Source organism: Passer domesticus, chromosome 4, assembly GCF_036417665.1.
Source record: "Passer domesticus isolate bPasDom1 chromosome 4, bPasDom1.hap1, whole genome shotgun sequence".
NCBI classification, from domain to species: domain Eukaryota; kingdom Metazoa; phylum Chordata; class Aves; order Passeriformes; family Passeridae; genus Passer; species Passer domesticus.
This window is the reverse complement of record NC_087477.1, coordinates 14,044,291-14,064,800: the sequence shown is the minus strand read 5'-3', so window position 1 is coordinate 14,064,800 and position 20,510 is coordinate 14,044,291. Positions and strand designations below refer to the sequence as shown.

The following is a 20,510-nucleotide window of genomic DNA, read 5'->3' as shown; positions in this document are numbered from 1 at the left end:
CCCTGCTGCCTGGTATTTAGCTTTAAGGAAAACCATTGGCAGTGAAGAGTTAGGAGCACTGTTTCCAGGAGCTGTTGATCTGTGGCTGAACACACCCCAGACCAGACCAAAGGGACAGGCAGCAGGCTCACATTTTGGATATTGCACTTGAAGAGTGACAAGTCTCCTCCAGAATTCTCTGGCAAAGCATTTTCTTTCAGAAACTACAGGTACAGAGGAATTCCAAATATCCTCCGAAGTCTTTGTTCCCCTACAGGCAGAATTTTTCTCTAGGTTCTTGACGCATTATTTGCAATGACAGACACCAGAAAGAACATCAATAGCCCTTTACTTACAATATGAAGGAAATCCAGTGGTGTTGCCATGTGAAGATCCCAGTTCAGTTTATCCAGGATGATCTTCTCCATTCTGCGTATTTCAGCTGGAGAACAACCACAAAAGCTATCCCGAGCCAACACCTTCAGTACTGGAATCCTCTGTAAAAGCCAAGGCAAACGAAGAAACGAGAACCAGTCATTAGAGAAATCCCACCAAATGCTTTGTTCCTGTCCTGGCAGGTGGCAGCCACCAGGAGCAAGCAGAGGCGGGGCTGGGAGGGCAGACAGTCCAACAGTGGCACGGTAGGAAGAGCAGTTACCTCATCTTCCTCAATGGTCTTTGCAGCGAGGAAGAAGCAGCTGATTGCAATACAGTTCAGGTACTTGGGACGGGCCTGTGGGACAGGAGAGCAGACAGGGCCCTGTGTCAGTGTGATGCAGCAGTGATGCCCTGATCCTTCTGCTGGGGCAGCCCGAGGCCCAGGTCTCCTCCTGGATGTGCAGGCTGACCTCTGGCTACGCCCTGGCAGTGGCAAGCTGTGCCAAGCACAAATCCCTGCTCCGTGACGTCAGGCGGGGCAGGGATCTGCCAGCCCTGTGATCCCAGTGGATGGCACTGGACTGGAAGGAGCTCGGGTTTAGGCACTGCAGCACAGCAGGCAAAGAGAAAATCCTGAGGGGAGCTCATCCCCTCACAGAAAAGTCACTTCACCTGCTGCAGCAGAGCTCTGCTCCGAGTGCTGCTGCGGGTCAGACACGGAATGGGAAGGGAAATGGGAACTGGAAAACGCCGTCTTTGCCTGGGGAAGTGTAACTCAGAGAAACTTAAAAAACCCCTGTGAAATTATCACTTGTAATTTCACACTACAGTTCCCAAAACTGTGGCCCAGGGATTAGTGAGGGAGAGCTGGTCCCTTCCACAAACAAGGAGATAGTTTTTAGGCAAGGTAAGAGGAATTTGGAGGGGAAAGGAGGATTCTTTTGTGAGCTTTGTACATGTGACCACCTTGCCAAGGAGCTTCACTCCCACTGGTAGTGTAACAACCACTGGCCATGGCCACATCCTCCAGAGTGGCTGGGGCTGGAAAGGCAGAGGCTGTTCCTAAACACTGCCACAGCTGCAGAGCTGTGAGCAGCTCCTGGCAGCTGCACTCTCCTGCCTGTGGCTAGAGATGCTGAAGGCAAAGGGAGACTAAAATCATGCACTCATAAGCTGCACTTGTGCATGCAGGTGTCCAAGGGAATGAACTCCCTTAGGGCAGGACTGGGACTGGGCCCTGCCCAGGGTGCCGTGCAGTGAGATACACCAACACTGCTGGCTCTGGGTAACAGCCAGTCCCTGCAATCCCCAAGTCTGTTCCTGGGAAAGGGACTGGTGTTCATAATAAAATCCCAGAGGAGCCCCTGATGAAAAACCAGGAGTTCAGCTGCATCAGAGGAATGAGCTTTGTGGGAGAGGAAAACTGGGGAGGGAGCACAAAGCCCCAGAGCTCACCCAGGCTAAGCCCCTTTCCCCCTTCTTGCTCGCTGCCCAAGGCACACAGTGGGCTATGGACTCTCAGTCCCACGCTTTCTCTACAGACTCCTTGGCTGCTCCAACTTGCTGGAAGAAAACCTGCACTTGAGGGCATTGGCTCCTGAGGGATCTAAATATTTGCCACCTCAGCATTTCAGTAAATCGGCTACTTGGGATTCTTAAAAATAATAACTTCCATGGCTTGCGTGAAAATACAATCAATATTTATTAATATTTAAGGGGTGAGTTAATGAATGATGTCACTTGTGTTCTACCAGAGTCTCTCAGACGGGAAGGCAAGGGCACAGGACTGGAATGCATCCTCCAGCTGCCCTCTCCTAGGGGGTATTGCTGACCCTGCAGGGTGCTGCTGTGGGGTGAGACACACACGGGTGCAGACGTGACCACGGATTGCTGAGCATGGAATGTAACCCAGCAAAAGTGGGAAGGGAGAAGCTTCCAAAGCCTGACTTCACACCTGCAGACCAGGGGTTCCAGGTTGGAGCACGTTGTGTTTGGTCACTTGGCAGGTGCAAAGCACAGCCCAGCTAAGGGGGGCAGCAGGGCCCACTTGCAGGGAGCCCAAATGTTTTTCCCCCTTTTTTAAGCAGTTTCTATGGAGGAACAGCCTGAAACCCAAAGGGGCTCATCCATTCCAGTGGGGTTCAGCACAGCAGGAGGGCACAGCTGTCACATGCACAGCCTGCCCCTGTGTTTGCTTCCCTTTTTCCTTCCCACCTCTCAGACATCAGTCCAAGCTGGAGTCCATCAGGCTGTGGAGCAGCTTGGTAGGGAACTACCCATCCAAAAGCCATTGTCTGCATTTCAACTTTCTTCACCCATTTTCCCCCCCCCAGTTCCCAGCACCAGCCCCCCTGCCAGGCTCAAACCTCTCCTCAGTTTTTTCTGCTGGTTTCCTGCTAGGGGTGGTACAAAGGGGAGGAATGCAGCCATGGAGGTGAGCAGGGCCCATGCCTGGTGCTGCTGTCCGAGGCTGGCCTGGGGCTCGTGGGCACTGCCTTTGCCTTCCCGAGGCAGCCCAGGCTGGGGCAGGGACTGCTCTGGCTGCAGAGCACAGCAGGTGCTGTCCCCCCACGTGTGAGCAGGGCGGGGGCCAGGGGAAGGAAGCTCGGACCACACACCAACTGTGGCCAGGGCAGGAGTCTGCTCCTGTCTGTGGAGCTGCAAATATTTACCTTTACTGCTGCTAAAAACCTGTCCAAGAGGCTGATGGCCAGGGCGAGCGTTTCTGGGTAAAGGTGGAACTGGTACTTGAGCTTGGCCAGCCACTGGATGACCTCATCCCTCTGCCTTGGAGAAATGGCTACATCCTGGGGGAGAGAAAGGATCAAAGGTTTTTTACCTCTGCAGGAGTGACTCAGCACGGAAACAAAGCCTCCCTTGGAAAGAGGGAGCCTGGAGCCAGCCCCAGTCCCTACTCTGCTCCTGCAGGTACTTATCCCATCTGAAAAACCTGCCCTGGAAAAGACAACTTATCTTACAGCAATCTCAAACCTCGCTCCAATGTCACTGTCCTCTTTTCTGGGGAAAAAAGGATGGGTGACTTGCAGTTTGTCAAGCACTGGCAGCCTCAGCTCCAGAGTAGTTCCCAGAAAATTGTTACTATTTTTTAACCTGCTCAGAACCATATAGGTGCACAGCAATTCCCAGCTGGAACAAACACCCCCCCGCCCTTGCCAACAGCAGAGTGGAAGGACTCAGCTGGGGTTTTGTGGGGAAAAGTTTATTTTTCCCCTCAAATGTTGTGGATTTTTTAGCTCAGTACCTGTTATAATAAAGAAAATTACAAACAGCTGCCACAAGGCTCTCAGTGGCTCAGTTAACTGGGAAGGAGGAGGCAGCAGCTACAGCCTCACGTGCAGTTTGGGTTTGGGGTTTGGTTTAGGTGTTTGGCCCGTGTCTCCCCATCGATCTGTTTGGACAGCAGCTACATTTCAACCACACGCACAGCTCAGGCATTGACACGACATCCTTCCCCGTGACCCAGTTCAGAAATATCTCCAGCTTTCCTTGAGCCTTTCGCATCAACAAGGAATTGTCTGGTCTCGCTCCAGTGGGGATTATTGGGGATGATCAGCCCAGATGTGTCCAGAAGCACGAAAAGCTGGGCTGTAACTGCCCCCAGAAATGCCATGAGGGCAAAGCAGCAGGAATTTAGAAAAAACCACTCCCATACCGATACCAAATACATACTTTAGGCTACATCTACCACTGGAACACCTACATGTACCCTCCACACAGTAACAGTGCCCGTGTTCTGCCCTGAGCCCCAGCACTGGCCGGTGTCACCAGCCGTGTCTGCTGCTGCTCCACGCAGGCCCCTGCTCTCAGCTGCTGCTCAGCTACAGCCTGGCTCTTGAATAACAAGTACCTGCTGTTTTCTCCAAGGAACACTGGTTCTTCCTGAAATCACTGATGCAGTTCCAGGGTGAAATGTGAGCCCCCCTGGGGGCAGGAGGGCCCAGGAGCACAATGAGCACACCACACACCAGGAGGATTACTGAAGGCTCTGCTCCAGGTGCTCCCGAGAGTGGGAAGGGAGCTGGGCTTTACCCAACCCAGGGAGAAGGGGAGTGCTCCAGGAGGGGTGGAAATGGCACCTGTGGTGTTCCTGCTCAGCAGCCTGGGGGGATTTCAACACCACCACCCCCCAGTCCTTCCATCCCTGGCAAATCCCTTTCCTGCTCGATCCCACCAAAACAGGCAGCAGCTTCCACAGCTCCCAGTGGCCTCTGTCCTGGCTGGGTGCTGCTTCCCTGTGCCTGCCAAGGCAAAAGGTGAGGTCTTCTCCTAAAAACAGCATGGCTGGGAAGAGTTAAGCCTCTCTCTCTGTGCTGCCTCTCCTCCCCAGCCCTCCAAGACCTGGCCATGGGCAGGCAAAAGGCCCTGTTTCACTCAGGGAGCAGCAGCTGCACACGCAGTGCCTGCAGGGCCTGTCCTTGCGTGAAGGGAAAAGCGTCTGACCCAAACCCACAGCGTAGCTGGCATGTGAAATTAAACCAAGCCCGGCCCCACAGTGCCTGGGGGAGGAAGGAGCAACTGCAAAGCACCCTCAGCTCGGTGCATGTCCAGCACAAGGCCAGCTCCAAAATTCAACTGCCTCCTTAGGAACTATCCGGGGAAGCAAAGGAAAGGAGGGGAGTCTCCAGCTCTTTTTGGAACCCTACAAAAAGGGTGTCTGCTCCAGACCCTATCTGCAGCTCAAGGAGCAGGAGGATGGGAGCAGAATCCCCTCACACAGACAGGTGAGTTTAAGCACCAGGAAAGGTTGTTGCAGCCTGCTTCAGGAGACAGGCAGCAGGAGTGAGAACTGCTCCCCCCACTCCCACAAACCCTGCTGCTGCTCCACGCAGGAGGAGGAGCTTCCCACACAAACACCAGGCCCTACCCCTCTCTCAGAGGTGTCCCTGTGACCCCCTCAGAACACAAATAACAAAATGCAGCACAGGAAAATTAATTAAGCAGCGAGGTCACTGATTCCTAGTTAATTGAAACTAAAAGCAAAACTGAGGCACTCTGGGAGCTGAAAGTGAGAAAGTCCCTTTGGGTGGAAAGCCAAGGTTCCTCCTTGGGACAGAGGTACTTTCCATGTGCCGCCCAGGCAAGAGAACCAGGGGAGAGGATATGGATCCTCCTGGAAGGCAAGCACAGAGCAAATCATCTCTAGGGATGCTGATCTCTCTCATACCTTGAGACTTATGGAATATGTAGGCTAAAATAAGTACTGTCTGTGAACTCAAACATGACTCTGTTTTACTGCTGCCTAATAGAGAGAAAACACCTCAGCTGATAATCTCTCCTCAATGTCTCCTGTCCCAGACAGGCACTCTGCTCTTTCCCCGTGTCTGTTGCTGCCTGGTCCCTGTGGGCTCCTGGGCAGTGAGCAGGTGACCTTTATTAGGGCTGGAAATAAACTGAGCTCTCCGGATTCCTCAAGAGAACAAGTGGGGACACAGAGTGAGCCACAACAGGAAAGAAAGGAGGTATGACACAAGTGACACTTTCTTTCTATAAAAAAAAAAATCAAAAATCTTCACTGACACTCCTCTCAGCCACAAAGTTACTCGGTAACAGGCGAAAATCAACCTTTGATCTGTCTTTACGGCTCCATTTCTCAAGCCTTAATCCCAAGAGCACTCCTGAATGTCACCTGCATCTCATATAACCCATGGGGGCAGAGGACGGGGGGGGGACAACAAGGGGAACCAGAAGGGAAAAAAAATCCAAATCCACTGAGAAGCAGGAGGAGGTTCCAGACTCAGCCCACTGTTTTTTCAGGCTGAAAAGCCTTTGTGAGTTGTGGCTTTGGTATGTTGCACGTACCCAGAACACTGGCCTGCATTTAAAGGAGGTAGTAGGAATTTTTAGACAAGAAGTACAAACAAAACAGAAGAATCAGGTACATTAAATCACCAGGAACCAAGTCCCCAACAGATTCTGCACCCCATCCTAAAAATGGAAAGTCTTCCTGCTTCTTTAACTGCGGGTTTCTTTTTTCCTGTCACAAAGACCTCACTGTCACATATTTAGAAACTGAGTTTGTTCCGGTTTTAAACACCAGAACCAAAAATGTCTCCTATGGAGTCAAAACAGAAAGTTTACTCCTCAGAAATACCTCCCTTGTGTCTCCAATCATATCACTGGACGTCTGCAGATGCACTCAACGTTTTGTCACTGGCAAAGCAGGTGAGTCCACTAAACCTCCGTGCAGCTGACCCACCCTCAGAGCAGGGAATGGAAAGTTCCACACGCTCCGGGGTGCCAGATCTGATCCACAGAAGGATGCACATTTCCCAATTGCCACGGGCAATAAACAACGCTGTCGTGCAAGGGAGGTTTTAGGCTGCTGCAAGTGCTTTCAGAAGAAGGCAGTGGATGTGAGGGAATCTGACCTTCTCCCAGGTTATTACAGAAAACAGGTAATTCACATTGCACGTCCGTGCCTGCACCATCGCCAAAGTGAAGGCTGGGGGAACACGGGACAGCTGGACAAGTTGGGAGTCCTGAACCACAGCAACAGAGGGGAATGTGTGATTACAGACAGGAGTGTTCTCAGCTGCTCCGTGCCCTCCCCAGCCCGGGTTTCCCCCAAGCAGGCAGCTGTGTTTATGCTCTCCTCTCCCTCTGACCTTCCTACACCTCACACTCACACACGCAGGTTCCACTCCCAGTTAGTGGTCCCTTACTGCTAGAAAACATTTCACTGATAACATCAGTGTCCGAGCTGGCATGTAGGAAAACAGAAAGAAAAAGGCTACACCAAGACGGGAGTTTTGGGCGTGGAAATTCCAGGAGCAAGGACAAGCACGGAGGAGGGATTGCTGGGAAGTCTGCCTGAGGCAGGTGCTGGTTTCTGAGCCACCAGAACCAACTTCACCAAGGCAGAAAGGCAAGTGCCTCGTCCCTGTGAAATCTTCACCCATCAATCTGGTCTGGTTACACTCCAGTCCCTACCCTATCTTGTTATCCTGTGATCCTATCTCCCTGCAGTATAATCACCCCAGGAGTACAGCCAGCAGGGAATGACAGGCTGGTTTACCATAAGCCAGCGTCTTAAGCCGTTTGTGCCTCAAGACAGCCACAGCTACAACACACTCCACACCTCTAACAACCAGATCACTTGTTTGGAAACCGAAACGGGGATTAACAAAACTAATACCGAGGCCCTTAAAATGTACTTGCTCCTGTCCAACAGCAGCAGCTTCTTGTTTGCCAGACAGAGAAAACAAACAGCACAGGGATTAGCCCTGATGGCAGCTGACTTACCTGTGTGAACGTTTCATGTGGTGCAACTACAGCAAGCCTGGATGGGGCCCACGGTGCGCTTATTTCAGCCCAACCCGGCAACTAAGGGCCAGAAATTCTGTGACAACGTCCTCACATTCCACCTTTTGTTTCAGACAGAACTTTGTGCAGTGCACAGGTGTTTGAGTGCTCAGGTGAGACAGAGCCTCCTCCCAAAGGAGCACAAACCCACTTTGGCCTGGGTGAGGCCAGGAGTGGCCTGGTCCAACCTCCCTGCAGCCCAACAGGGGGCCTGGACAACACAGCCCCCATGGGCTCTTCCAGCCTGAATTTTCCTCCAGTCCTGTGAGAACAGTCCTCACTGCAACAGGCCCATGCCTGGCTCTGCTTCCCCTGACATGAGCCTGCACCCTGCTCTACAAACAGCCCTGCTGGAGTCAGTGAGGCTCTTCCTGGAGCAGGCATCAGATGGATGCTGCCATTAGTGAATTTTATTCCAAGACAATGAAGCTGCTTTTTAGGAAGTGTTGCAGAGCTGGTGCCCAGCAGAAAGAGGCACTAACAATCCACACCGTTTGCAAAATGAGTTTAATCAGGACAATGTATGTGTGTGCTGCCACAAGCCCAGAGACCCGACCCCGTGTGCTGTGCTCTGTGTTCCGCACCCCTGGGCCAGGTGTGTCCATCAAATAAAGAGGGAATCGCTTCCTTCAGAGGAAATGGAACTGCTCCTGAACACCTCCAGGTGCTCCCACACCAACCCCCCTGGACAGCCTCCTGCCTCTGCTGGGATGGATGATGGGAAGGACAGACATTACCTGATTGGGCTGAATTTTCGGCACATGTGCTTTCCACATTTGAGCTTCCCTAGAGATTGCCATCTCCAGAAGGAGAGACAACCTCTGGCTTTCCAGGGGTCCTGAAAACTTCATGGTGACCCTTGGATCCACCTGCCACCCAGCTGGATACAGCTACCTGCAAAACCAAAGACAGCTTGGTGAAACACTGGGCTGTGCCTGTCCAGGCAAACGGCAGCGCAGAGGGGAATAAAGCTGCAGGAAATGGAACTGTTCCCCCAGCCCTGGCACAGCCTCACTCGCAGGGCAGCCTGTCAGAAAACCTGTCCATTACAAATGGAAAACAAAGCAGAGACAAGGCTTTTGTCCTTTATTTCTTTAAAGACAACAGATTGCACCACCTGCTCTCAAACGGAGAGGATGATCTGATGGAAAAGGTTATTTAGGCAGTAGCTCTCAGACTGCCTACCAGCACTATGGCTGCTGATTTTTGACAGTGTTAACTCACTTAGGCAAAACAGGGAAATAGTAAATGAAGGGTAAAATCCATGGGAAAATTATTGAAACTTCCAATTCTTTGCATGAGGCCCTGTGCAATCCCCCCAAGGTGGATACTGGCCAAACACTAACCAGGCACTTTCATGTGAACACAACAGTCCAGGCTGTATTTACAGGAAATAAGCAAGGTGCTGACTCTGAGAAAATAAACAGAATTCACAGGGAAAACAATCCCTTATTATAAATAACAACAAAAGCAGCTCCCAGCAAATGAAGATTCAAGGTGCTTTCCCAGAGCTAAAGGAAGCCTTAAAGATCAAGACTGACAGAGAACAAATGCTATTCTTTATTCACACAAACTGCACCAGGCATAAACCACACTCCAGGCCCACTTAAGAGCCAAGAAGGTTTTAAGTGGCAAATAAATGTCAGGGCCCTCTGTCCTGCACAGGAACCCCCTCCACATTAGATTTTTATGTAACAAATCCTGCTCCACGAACAGCCTGTACTGGCTTGGCATATCCCTACACGAGATGCCCAGGTGTCACTGAACAGACAGAACACCTTGGATCAGGAGAGCTGAAAAGGACTCCGAAAGCTCTGTGGCGTGCCTCTTCTCACCAGCCCCCAAACAGCCATTGTGGGATGAAAAATCCCTATTAAAAGTTCCTCTCTTGCCCAGAGGGAGACTCTGCCTGGGGAAGTGAAACTCCAGAACCTCCAACCACAGCTTATTTACGTACACTTACTTGATTTTGCATTTGTTTTTCAAACCTGGGGCTGATCCTGAGGACACTCACTGTAAATGGGGCTGAAGGGGAAACAGGGACACAGAGTCACAGCCTCCCCTCCAGCTCCTTCCCTTGGGGGCTTCATTAGCATCTCGTGAGCCTCCCATCAGAGCCACAGTTCTCCCTGTGGCCAGTTCCCAAAGGCTGGATCCCTCACCATCTCACAGCAAAGCTGTGCTGGGAGCAGTGCTGAGAGCCAGGACCAGGAGCAGCTCGCTCCACACTCCTCAGGAAAAAAGCAGGAGCTTTATTTAGCCCGGCCATGTCTCCTCATATGAAATATTGATGGTCCTTCCTTGGTTTTGCAGGAAGGAGAGAGTAATTAGCCAACCCCCAAATCACTGGAGACAACACAGGGGAAAATTTCAGGCCGTTTTCTTCTATTGTGGCTGATAAACATTCCCACCGTGTTTACAACACAAATGGGTTTCACAGGCCTCTGGAAGCAGACAAGAGCTTTTAGTTACCCTGCTCCCCTCCGAGCTGTCCCTGCGCTGCCCGGGCTGGCAGTGCCCCACAGAGAGCTCGGGTGTCCCTGGAGCCAGGACACACCCAGGGCCTTGCAAGGGGCATCCTTAGTGAGCGCTGCTGCCAACTGCTCTCCGCCTGCCAAGGACAAAAGAGAGGGGAAAATAACCTTTCCTTTGTGAACCAGGGACCTAATTCAATTGAGGGCTGAGGCACAATAACCTTTATAAGGGAAAAAAGAAGAGGAGTGACGTGGTTGAAAGTTTCCCTTGGAGCAAGAGGGTGCGCAGTTTTCCAGCAGAGAGCAGAGCCGGGAGCCTGGCCAAGCACCCCGGGGCTGAATCCAGTTTGCATCTCCATTTACATAGCTCTCCATCAGATAAGTGCCAGCAGGACTGCGTGCAGGCTTCCCAAAGCACAAGGGAGCACAGGCAGAGCAGGCTCTGAGAGGATGAGGAACAGCAGGGCTGGCACAGCTTCCCAAAATGCAGCACAGGGAGGGCCATGGGCTCTTCTCTCTGCCCAGCCCAGGAAAGGGGCAGCAGCACTGCAGAACCCTTCAGTGGGGCAGCAGGAGGCCTCAGCCTGCCCCACACCAAACACTTCCTCCAGCCAAAAACCTGCCGTGTTTTCCTGAGTCACCCCCGGCAGGAGGAACTGCCCAGGCCGGGACAGACACCATGAATTAACTCAGCCCAGCTTTCTGCTTCTTTCCCTGATTTGGAATTAACCCTTAGCTCCAGGGTGCTGGCTTTTTGGGTTTGGGGTTTTCTCCCTTGTGGTTACTTTGGGAGTTTTTCAACCACTGTTCAAACAGTTCCTAAAGTTCCTAGTCTTCACTGGAAGGTCACCTGGCAGCGCTGAAACTCTTACAGAACAGTTGGGGAATTAATAAAGGAGAAGTGAGCCCAGTCAAGGGACTGGCTTTGATGCCTCCTGTGAAGAGCTGCAAGTCAGATCTTGCTCTGAAATTAGAGAGTCAAAACCTTGGTGTGAGGTTTTCACTTGTGAGAGGCATCAAAAATCACCTTCATATCCACGGTAAACACCGAGCTGGTCCATAAAAACAGATCTCTCGTCTCATACAGATCTTGCTTTGGTCCAAGTTTATAGCTACCTTGACTCAAAAAAATGCTTTTCAGCTCCCCTGGAGAGATTTTAGGCTGCCAAGTGCTGCAGGCTACAGTTTCCAAAAGCAGTTTCTGCAGGAATAGGGGCAGACAACTCCCTGATCAAATAACACTTCATGGTTTGGGGGGTGCATTTGTGTGGGATGCAAAATAGAGGAGTATTTTTTTTATTTTTAGGCTTTGTGCTCACTCGCAGTGACTATAAAAAGTGCCTCCTGCACACAAAAAATGCTGCTCCAAGAAGACACTATCCACTAGAAGGACAAGCTCCTAACACAGCTCCTGATTTTCCTGCCCCCAGTTGCAATTTAATTGTTCTCATACAACTGAATTACAAACAGGATGACTGAAGTAATTCAGGGCAGCAACAAAAACCTCTTTGGTTCTGATGGTGGCTTGTTTTCTGTTTGCTGTGGGGGATTTGTTTGTTTGCTTTTTTTAACACAGCTCATTTTGTAAACAATGAACAAGATTTCTAGGGCTAGAGACAGCGCAAACCCCACTGTCTTTGTTTTGCACATCAGTCCAGGTGGGTGTTCTGAACAAGGGGAGTAATTCCAGTAGAGCAAAAGCACCACACCGATTTCTGCAGACCTCCCTGGTATTTCCAGGGACCAGCAGCCAAATCTGCTTCAGCTTTAGCAAGCAGTAACAAAATCTCACAGATGACCTGCACACAGATTTGTCTGGGCAGTGGGGGGAAGGCAAAGCAGAAGGAAGAGAGGAGGAGACTGGATGGCTCGGAGCTCCAGCCAGCCATCTGTGATTTCAAAGGATCCAAGCCTACTGCTAGCAGAAATGTCTAACTGCAAGTTGTGATTAGAAATTTCAAAGCTGTGGCCGGGGGCTGGGATGGATGTTAATTTCAGCACCTGCGGCTTTCTCTCAGCTTAACTCTTTCCTCATGCCCCGGCAGTGAGGCAGTCTGGAATTCTGAGCTGGCCAAAGCACAGCCCGAGGTGACAGCAATAAATGAGCAGATGACCAGTGTGGGTTCAAATCAACTGGTTTGGGACGTACAAAATAAATGGCCAAAGGAAGCAGCTCAACAGTGTTGTGAGACAATAACAATTTTTCAGGCTAAATGGCTGGGAAAAGTACATTTAGGAATATAATTCCAAAGGTTAACAGCTAAGTGAGCGAGTCTGTTTGAAGGAACAAACTGCCCTCTGGTCAAATACCAAGTGCAGTAAGAATTCTCAGTGACGGAGGGCCTGCAGGTGATCTCACACCTTTAAGCAGCACTCCTGCGAGCCGTGCCTAAGCCCAAACTGGAAAGAGGCAATCTTCTGGAGGCCGGCAGAGAGAGGAAGAGGGCCCTTGCCACTTGTGTGTGTGACTCAGCCCGAGCTGCCTCCCACAACCTGCTACAAAGGCAAGGCTGTGAGGTATTTTGGCAGCATGGCTCAGGCGGGCTCATGTACATCACACGCTCGCCACTTCTTCTCCTCCAACCAGATTTTTCCTGGGAGCGCAAATAAAGCTGACCTCATTTTAGTGCCGCTTTTCCAAACAGATGGATTTTTCCAAACATTTTAAAGGAACCTGCCAGCTAAAACCACGGGTCGAACAGGGAATGCAGAGCAGTGTTTTGAAGGGAGGGAGGGAAGGGGTTTTATGTCTTGTTTTGAAACAGAAATCCCAGGGTCCATTTAGCAGCTAGGAAGGAGGAGCCCTCTGGAAAACGGCTGCTCCATAAACGGGACCACTTCTAAGAGATCTCTGCTCCCCTTCACTCCCCCAGCCTTGTGACTGACATCAGGGGTTTGCTGTTTACAGGAAACTTAAAATTGTATTTTCCAAAGCTTTAAAAAACATGGCAGAAGATGAACTCCTGACTGAACTTTCAGACAATGTCACCATTCTTCCCTCCTGGCGAGATGGGTGTGCTCCCAGACCCATGCCCGCCCCGCTCCCTGTGCTAGTGGCTCTGGTAGGAAGGGCCAGAGGAGGAGGAGGAGGTGGAGGTTTGCATTTCCTTTTTGTCTGGCAACTGCCAAGATGAGTCCATTCAAGCAGCCTTTGCCCAGAAAGGTCTTTGGTCAGTAAGGGCTCAAATATTCCATGCCACAGCTTTCAAGTGGTGTAAGCAGGCTGCTTTAATCACAGCTCTTTTCCCTGCTGTGGCAGCAACAGACCAAGCAAACTGTGGATAAAAGGGAAACTCAGGATTCAGCCCTAGGAGAACAGCTCCAGCTGCAGTACGTATGCGTTGATACAAAAAGAGATGAAACTCAATATATTTTCGTGAGTTGTGCTCAGAGATTTTGGTTTTTTTGAACCTAAAAATTAATGGAAGATGTAAATTCCTCACAAGGTTTATACAAATCGGCCATGGGATAGATTTCAGTAGGAACGGGCCCTGCTATTGTTTGGCAGCAGAGTTTGTCCCAAGGCTCAGGAACAGGTCAGGAATGTGATCCTGTGTTGTGTGAACTGGGGTGTCACATCAAGGACAGTCAAAAGGGTCACATGCCAAAAAAGATGGTGCCATCTTCTTGTTCAGAACTGAAGCACCAGACAGAATAAAGCAAAGAGAAACGAGTGCTAGCTGAAATGACCCCCACTATTTTTATGCCTTTTCCAATGTAAATGACAGATAAATCCGAGGCAGCAATGGCTGAACCTTGTACAAATTCCCTGTGCACCACTGGCAAAGGAGCGAGCGGCTCCCACAGGCAACTGACCGAGGCTTGCTTGGCAGCCCCTGGGCTCTGCTCAGGGACTCTCTGGATCTTTTGGGGACAAGGCTCAGGACATGGGGAACGCCTGTGAACCTCTGAGGAACTTGGGAGTGCTGCTGCTGCTGAGCCACTAAACCAGGGGGCTGAGAGAACCCCAGGAGCATGACCAGCTGCCCCGAATTAGGGAGAGCCAAGCACCCACCCAGCAGCACCTGGGCTAAGTCTATGTAAGAGGCAGCTGAGGCAGCAGCAGTGCCTTTTGCCAGAGCTGATGTGGAGCTGGGCTGCTGTGAGGGGGGACCCTGGCAGCCCTGCTCCAGGATAACCACCCTCAGGCATGGTGGTGACACCCCACGGGGCCATTTCCCCCCAGGGAGTGCCCAGGGCTTCGGTCCTGCAGGAGGTTTGGCTGTCTTGGAAGGGCCATGGTGCCGACTGGAGAAGTTTTAGGAGGCAGTGAGCAGGCTGCACAACATCGGAGTTTCATGGGAGGTGGACAGGAATTTCTCTGGGAGTGGCAGCTTGCAGAGCCTCAGCCACATCTGCCACAGAGAAGCAGGCAGTGCCCACCCCCACCAGCAAGGTAAGGGAGGTGTCTGGGGACAAGGGGAAGGGTGGAAGCAGGTGGCTGCTGGCACTAAAAGGAAACCTTCAGCCCCACCTCAAGGTTTTTAACTACAAAACAGGCTCAAAGCATGTGAGGTGACAGGAAGGCTTCAAAAAGTAACAAGTGCTGCTTAAGTGGGGTCCCTTTCAGCATCTGCATGTAAGCATGGCCACATCTATGAGGTTCCACTCTGGAGAAATTCCCCACACCCTTCCTGGTAGGGAAAGCACATGGGGGTGCCTCCCTGAGGTGTCTGCTTACGAACGGTGTGGGGGGCTAACATGGAGAGCTGTGTGCAGGTGAAATACAATCTTGGATCACAGAGGTGTGCTGGGATGACTCCCAAGCCCTGGGAGTGCTGCAGAGGGGGGATACAGGCTCTGCTGCCAGGAGGAGATTCCGGTGCCCTGGTCCCTGTGGGCACTCCCAAGGAGAGTGATGTGAGCAGGCAGAACAGTGTGGCAGAGCACAGGGAACCCAGGAGCACCCTGGATCCAGGGGTTCCACTGCACCCCCACCCTCCTGCAAGGAGGGGCTCACTGGGATGAGGGTCAGAGGCTGCCTTGGCTGCAGTGACCATGGGATAATGAAGGCAGCTGGGGATGAGGTCAGGCAAAGCCAAAGCCCAGCTGAATTGGGTCTGGCAAGCCATGGGAGGGACTAAAGGGGTTTGAGTACTTGGGTAGCTAGAGGAAGGCCAAGGGAAGTCTGGGCAGACTCCTGGCTGGAAGTAGGGCATGGATAGGCAGACAGTGAGGTGGATTGCAAAGCGGCTGAATGACTGTGTCCAGAGGGTGACAATCAGTGGCCTGTCTTTACTGTGAGGGTGACAGAGCTTTGGCGGGGCTGTGGAGTTTCCATCCTTGGAGGCAATGAAAGAGTGTTTGGACAAGGTGCAGGACAACTGGTTTCAGGTGGCCCTGCTCAAGCTGGGGCCTCAGGCAAGTTGACCTTCAGAGCTACTTTGCAGCCTCAAGCACTTGGGGATCCCAAGGGCTAAAGGCTCAAAGCAGCCCAGAGCAGCTTGTCTGCTCTTCAGGCAGCAAGAAGGCTTTAAAATTAAAAAAGGGGCAAACCAAACCTGGCATTATGTAATGTCTCACTGGTAGTCTCCTCAAAGCAACACATGCAGGGCATGATTCACTTCTCCCCCCACCAATGTAACTTGGTATAAATCAACAGTAACTTGAAGGAAGTTGCTCCAAGGAAAACCAAGCTCACAAAGTAGGAGGGAGAGCAGTAATTTCATACAACAGGGCCAGAAGCTTTCAAGCCCATAAAAACTAACTCTCTAGAGGCAAGGGCCAACAGGCATTTGGAATTTAAAGCATCATGCAGCACCTTTTGAGTAATATAATCCCCTGAAACCAAATAAATACAATGCCTCTGTGGGCAAAAACACAGAGACAGGATTCAGCAGTACCTCTTTGTCTGTCGGCAGTAGTCAGTCATTAACATCAATGAACAGTGATAAAACCAAACAAGTTTATACCCAGCTCAACACCCACATCCAAAAAATGTCTCACTACCATGGCTTCATTCCTCTTGACAACAGCAAAAGAGAACTTCGTCTGAAAGCCTAAGTGCTCACCAAGGCCAGTATTTCACTTTGTAGACTCTGACTGGCTTCGGGATAAATTAGTGATTACAGCTAATATCAGGATACAGTGTGAGGCAGTAAAAAGAGATAATTATGAGGAAATGGGGAATTATCTGCTGTTGAAACAATAGATCAATTATGAGGTACAGCACAGTAGCTGCAGAGCAGCATTCTTGTGCTCTGAGGGTACTGCCTCCTCTTTCTCATCAACCAAGGAGAACCCACAGTTATAAAGCTTAATTATCCTCCAGGAGCTTGAGCTTGCTGACTAATTAGCCTCTTGTTGAGACAATGCAGGAAAGGATATAACTCCAGTTGTCCGCTACAACAGCACGGCACAGGCACAGTCTCTTTCCCCGCGTCTTCATCTCTCCTGTCCTACGAGAGCCCTGATATACCCGCAGCCCCGTCAGCCTAAAACCAGTCCTGAGCCCAAAATAAACTAAACCCAGCCATGGGAGCTCTGAGAGGGGGGTACAGATGAAAGGGAAGGAAGCAGAGTGTCTGAGGCAGTCTCTACAGCAGCTGGAGTGCTCCTGCTCCCACAGCAGAGCTGTGTGAATCCCGCTTTGCTCCGTGCATGGACACACTGGCAGGGCTCCCACAAATGGGGACTAAGCTGAGCTTGATGGCTCAGCTGCATGGCTGCAGTTAGGAGCACGTCAACACCAAGATTTACAGTCAGAATTAGTAAAAAACATGAAGGTTGAAGTTCTTAGGAGCCAAGTTCTTGTCTAACACACCACTGCAGTCAAGTGACCCCAGCCCAGAAACAGGGTCTTGCTGTGTGCAGTGGAAAACCACCAGAAAGGTCCACAAGCCTCTGGCAGATGGGTTCATCCGGCAGCTCCTGTCATTTGGTAGAGATGTTTGGTGTCTGGGCTGCTGAGCAATATGGAATATCTGCAGCAACATGTTATTTATGAGTGAGCTTTTAGAGGAGTTTATGGCACAGCAAGTGCAAATACCCACTGTGGTTAATGAAGGAGTGTTGATAATATTCGCAGTCAGCAAACACACAGGAAGGGAAAATGTCAGACCACATCTGCTTTGTACAGAGACTGGAGACACCTGAGATTTCCTTCCATCTCAGTGACTTCACTGTGCTTTTTTAGCTTTTGAGAATGGCTTCTTTGAGAATGCAGTGCAATCATAGCTATTTCCAATGCAGTATTTCCGAATCCCCTTTAAAATCCACCTCCCTGATGGCCAGCCTGGCTTTGCTGCCGCTTCCCTGGAGCATGCTGCTGAAAAGGTCTTTGGTCAGGAGCTCCTCAGGCCCCACAAAGTCATGGGAGCAGAGGAAAAAAGGCAAATACAGGCAGGTTCCCAGGCAAGTCAGTTCTGGGCACACATTCTAGGGGAAGAATTCAGACCCCACAGCTGGGTTACACTCTGTCTGGAGATGCAGGTCTTCTTCACCCACAGTCTGGTCCATGCTCAGGCAATCGAGTCCTAGGGGTTATCATTTGGCACTCAAAACATGATGTTTAGTTTTCCTGAGGCCACTGGTCCTGCCTGACCTTTCTAAAATCCCTCAATGTGGCATAAACTGCAGATGTTTTTATCTGTCCCTTCCATCACCCAGGTCAAATGGATCGTTTCCACTGGTGTGATGCTGAACTTTATTTCCTAAATACAAAAAGTGCCTCGTAAAAACACAGTGATTAGACCTGTGCATACAAATGCTCCCCAAAAGCCAGTTCAGCATCAGGTCAAGGCTAATTAATTAGTGCTTTAACCATGGCTGCAGGTGTGCATGGGAAAGAGTCCTGAGGGAAGGCCCCATCCACCACAGGGACGCTGCTGGAGGTCTCATTTCAGCCCCTGCATGAGGGATGCCAAGAGGCAGGTGAGCACAGAAAGGGGCTGTAATTACAGGGGAGACGCTCAGAGCTTGACAAAGCTGTAAACATTTGGACAAAAAGCTTCTCCCAGGGCAGTGACAGGAGCAAAGACAGCAGCACTGAACAGTGTCCCGCTCGGACTGACCCCTGATTAAACTGGTAAACGTAGGTGCATATTACTGGAACCACCTGAAAATAGGATCACAAATAATGACTGCATCACAGGGTTACTGTGAGATGGAAGACACGCCTGGAACCAGGGAAACACAGCTCCCAAGGGCCAGGCAGGGAAGGGCCAGGCAGCTCCTGCTCACAGCAGGCTGTCACAGCCCTGTGACACCCCAAACATGGAACAGCAGCAAAGCCTGGCCCCGGCTGGCATCCACGAGGAGGGCCTTGTGTGGACAGGATCCCAGCAGAGCAGGGCTCTCAGCAGAGCCACTATCAGTGCTGTTAAGTAGGGTCCCAGACCAAACCAAGTGCAGGACTTGGGAATACAGAACAGAGGCAGCAAAAGCAGCCGCTAGGATCAGTCCTGCCACATCAAACTGTGCCTAAGCTCCACATGGGGGTGAAGGATAACTAAAACTCCGTGAGTGTGTGTGTGTATCAATACACACGCACCCACCCATGTGAAAGTTCAGTTCCTGCTGGGGAGAAGCCAAAAAATCGGCTTCCCACATGCCACGCCGAGGTCTGTGTAGGCACCGATGAGAACGAGCCCTGCTCCTGCCCCACGAGCCAGCCAAACTACTTGAAAATCAAATCTGAATCATTTGCAGGGACCCAAAATTCAACCCTCCAGACAAGGAAAAGATGCCACGATTTGGTTTTTGAGAGACAGCCTCACCTTGCCTGACCTAGGCTCCAGGTGCACCTGCAGTGGGGCAGAGGTGGGGGCACAGCTGCCACCCCTGCAGTGACAGGGGAGATGCTCCCCTTTGTCAAGTGTGCCGTGCACCACTTGCATCTTGCTCAGTTCAAACGTTTTATTTTAAAAAACCTCACCCTTCTGTCTCTAAAAGGGGCTGTGCCATGTATGTGCTGGTGCAGCACACCTCAGAAAGAAATGTCTAGGAGCAGACAAAGGCTGATGCTGAAATAATTTTTAAATTCAGGCTTGAATCAGCCTGCCATCTAAGATCCTTACTTTTCAGAGTGGTAAAATGAAGGATTGTTCCTTTTTCCCTCCTTCACAGGGTAAAAAGGGGAGGATAGGAGAGCAGGTTTTTCTGTGCACAGTGGACAAGTTTTCAGGAGAATTTTTTCTGTCACTCTTTCTACTGCAGGCACAAAAGCCCATGGCAATCTCACTCCCTCCAGTTCACCCCTCTGGAGATGGATTTAGAGCGCACAATGCTGCTCTTCCTTCAAGGAAACTTCTTCCATTGCTGAGAGGGAAGCAGGGAGAGAGTGTAGCCCATCTGTACAAATGAAGTACACGGAGACAGAGGAACAAAACCCGAAACCAGGAGGCCCACAGGGAAGCTGGAAAGACACTCTTCTTCAGGTACTGTAGTGATAGAATAAGGAGTAATGGGCACAACAGAAAGAGGGGAAATTTAGGCTCGCTATTCTGAAGAAACTCTTTACTACGAGGGTGGTGAGACACTAGAACAGGTTGCCCAAGGGAGGCTGTGAATGTCCCAACCCTGAAAGCGCTCCAAGCCAGGTTGGACAGGGCTTGGAAGAACCGGGTCACCCGGAGGTGTCCTGCCCATGGCACAGGGGCTAAGACTACGTCGCCTTTAAGGTGCATTCCAAGACCTTACTAACCTTCTCTGACTGGAACTGCCCCGCGCCGCGCTGTGACCAGAGCCACCCCTGGGGCAGGGATGCAGGCACGGGCCGAGGGGCCGGCACAGGGACCCGACGGGCACACAAAGCACCGCAGGCAGGATGCCCTGGGCGCCTTTGCTTCGCGCCCGTGCAATCACCACGGCGCTCGTAAGCACGGCCCGGCCCGCACAGCCCCGGTCGGTCCCCCCGTCCCCTCGCGGCGCTCACCTCCCCTGCGCGGCGGCGGGGTGCCCGGCGGGGCCCGGCCATCAGCACCCCATGGCGGGGCGGCGGCGCCGGGGCTCCTCCTCCGCGGCGCTTCAGCACCGTGCGGGGCCCATGCCCGGGGCGGCGGCGGCCGGCGGGCTCCTCATGTCGCCATGACGGGAGCGGGAAGGGTGAGGGGGAATCTGCGGGGCTTTGGGGGGGTCGGGGGGAGGGGGGGGGGTAGGCGGGCCGCCGCCGCGCGGGAGGGAGGGAGGGGGGGTTAAATGAAAATAAAATAAAATAAAAACGAAAAGGGAGGGGAGGGGAGCGAGAGGCAGCCCGCCGCAGCCAGCCGCTTCCCGGGGGGTTCGGGGAGGGGAGGGGAAGGGGAGGGGGGAGGAAGAAGCGCCGGCCAGGCGGCGCGAGCGCCCCTCAGCGCGGAACCGCCTCGCCTCAGCGCCGCCGGCAGCGGACAAAGCCCCGCGTCAGGGATGCGGGAGGCC

General features: G+C 51.8%; 1 protein-coding gene and 1 long non-coding RNA gene across 2 annotated transcripts in view; one reads left to right on the top strand and one right to left on the bottom strand.

Annotated features, from left to right (window-relative positions):
• CCNI (cyclin I) overlaps positions 1-20,510 on the bottom strand; it is a 23,337-nt gene extending 2,827 nt beyond the window's left edge. Inside the window, exons 1-5 of the mRNA XM_064416189.1 lie at positions 20,029-20,510; positions 8,418-8,574; positions 3,030-3,164; positions 638-712; positions 336-476 (exon numbers count right to left, since the gene is read on the bottom strand). Of these exons, the coding sequence (XP_064272259.1) occupies positions 336-476; positions 638-712; positions 3,030-3,164; positions 8,418-8,531 (465 nt within the window). The 5' untranslated portion in view covers positions 8,532-8,574; positions 20,029-20,510. The remainder of the gene's footprint in view (positions 1-335; positions 477-637; positions 713-3,029; positions 3,165-8,417; positions 8,575-20,028) is intronic.
• Positions 13,973-17,931, top strand: LOC135298534 (uncharacterized). The gene is made up of 2 exons (XR_010360537.1): positions 13,973-14,550; positions 14,635-17,931. It is a non-coding gene; the product is annotated as an uncharacterized LOC135298534 (long non-coding RNA).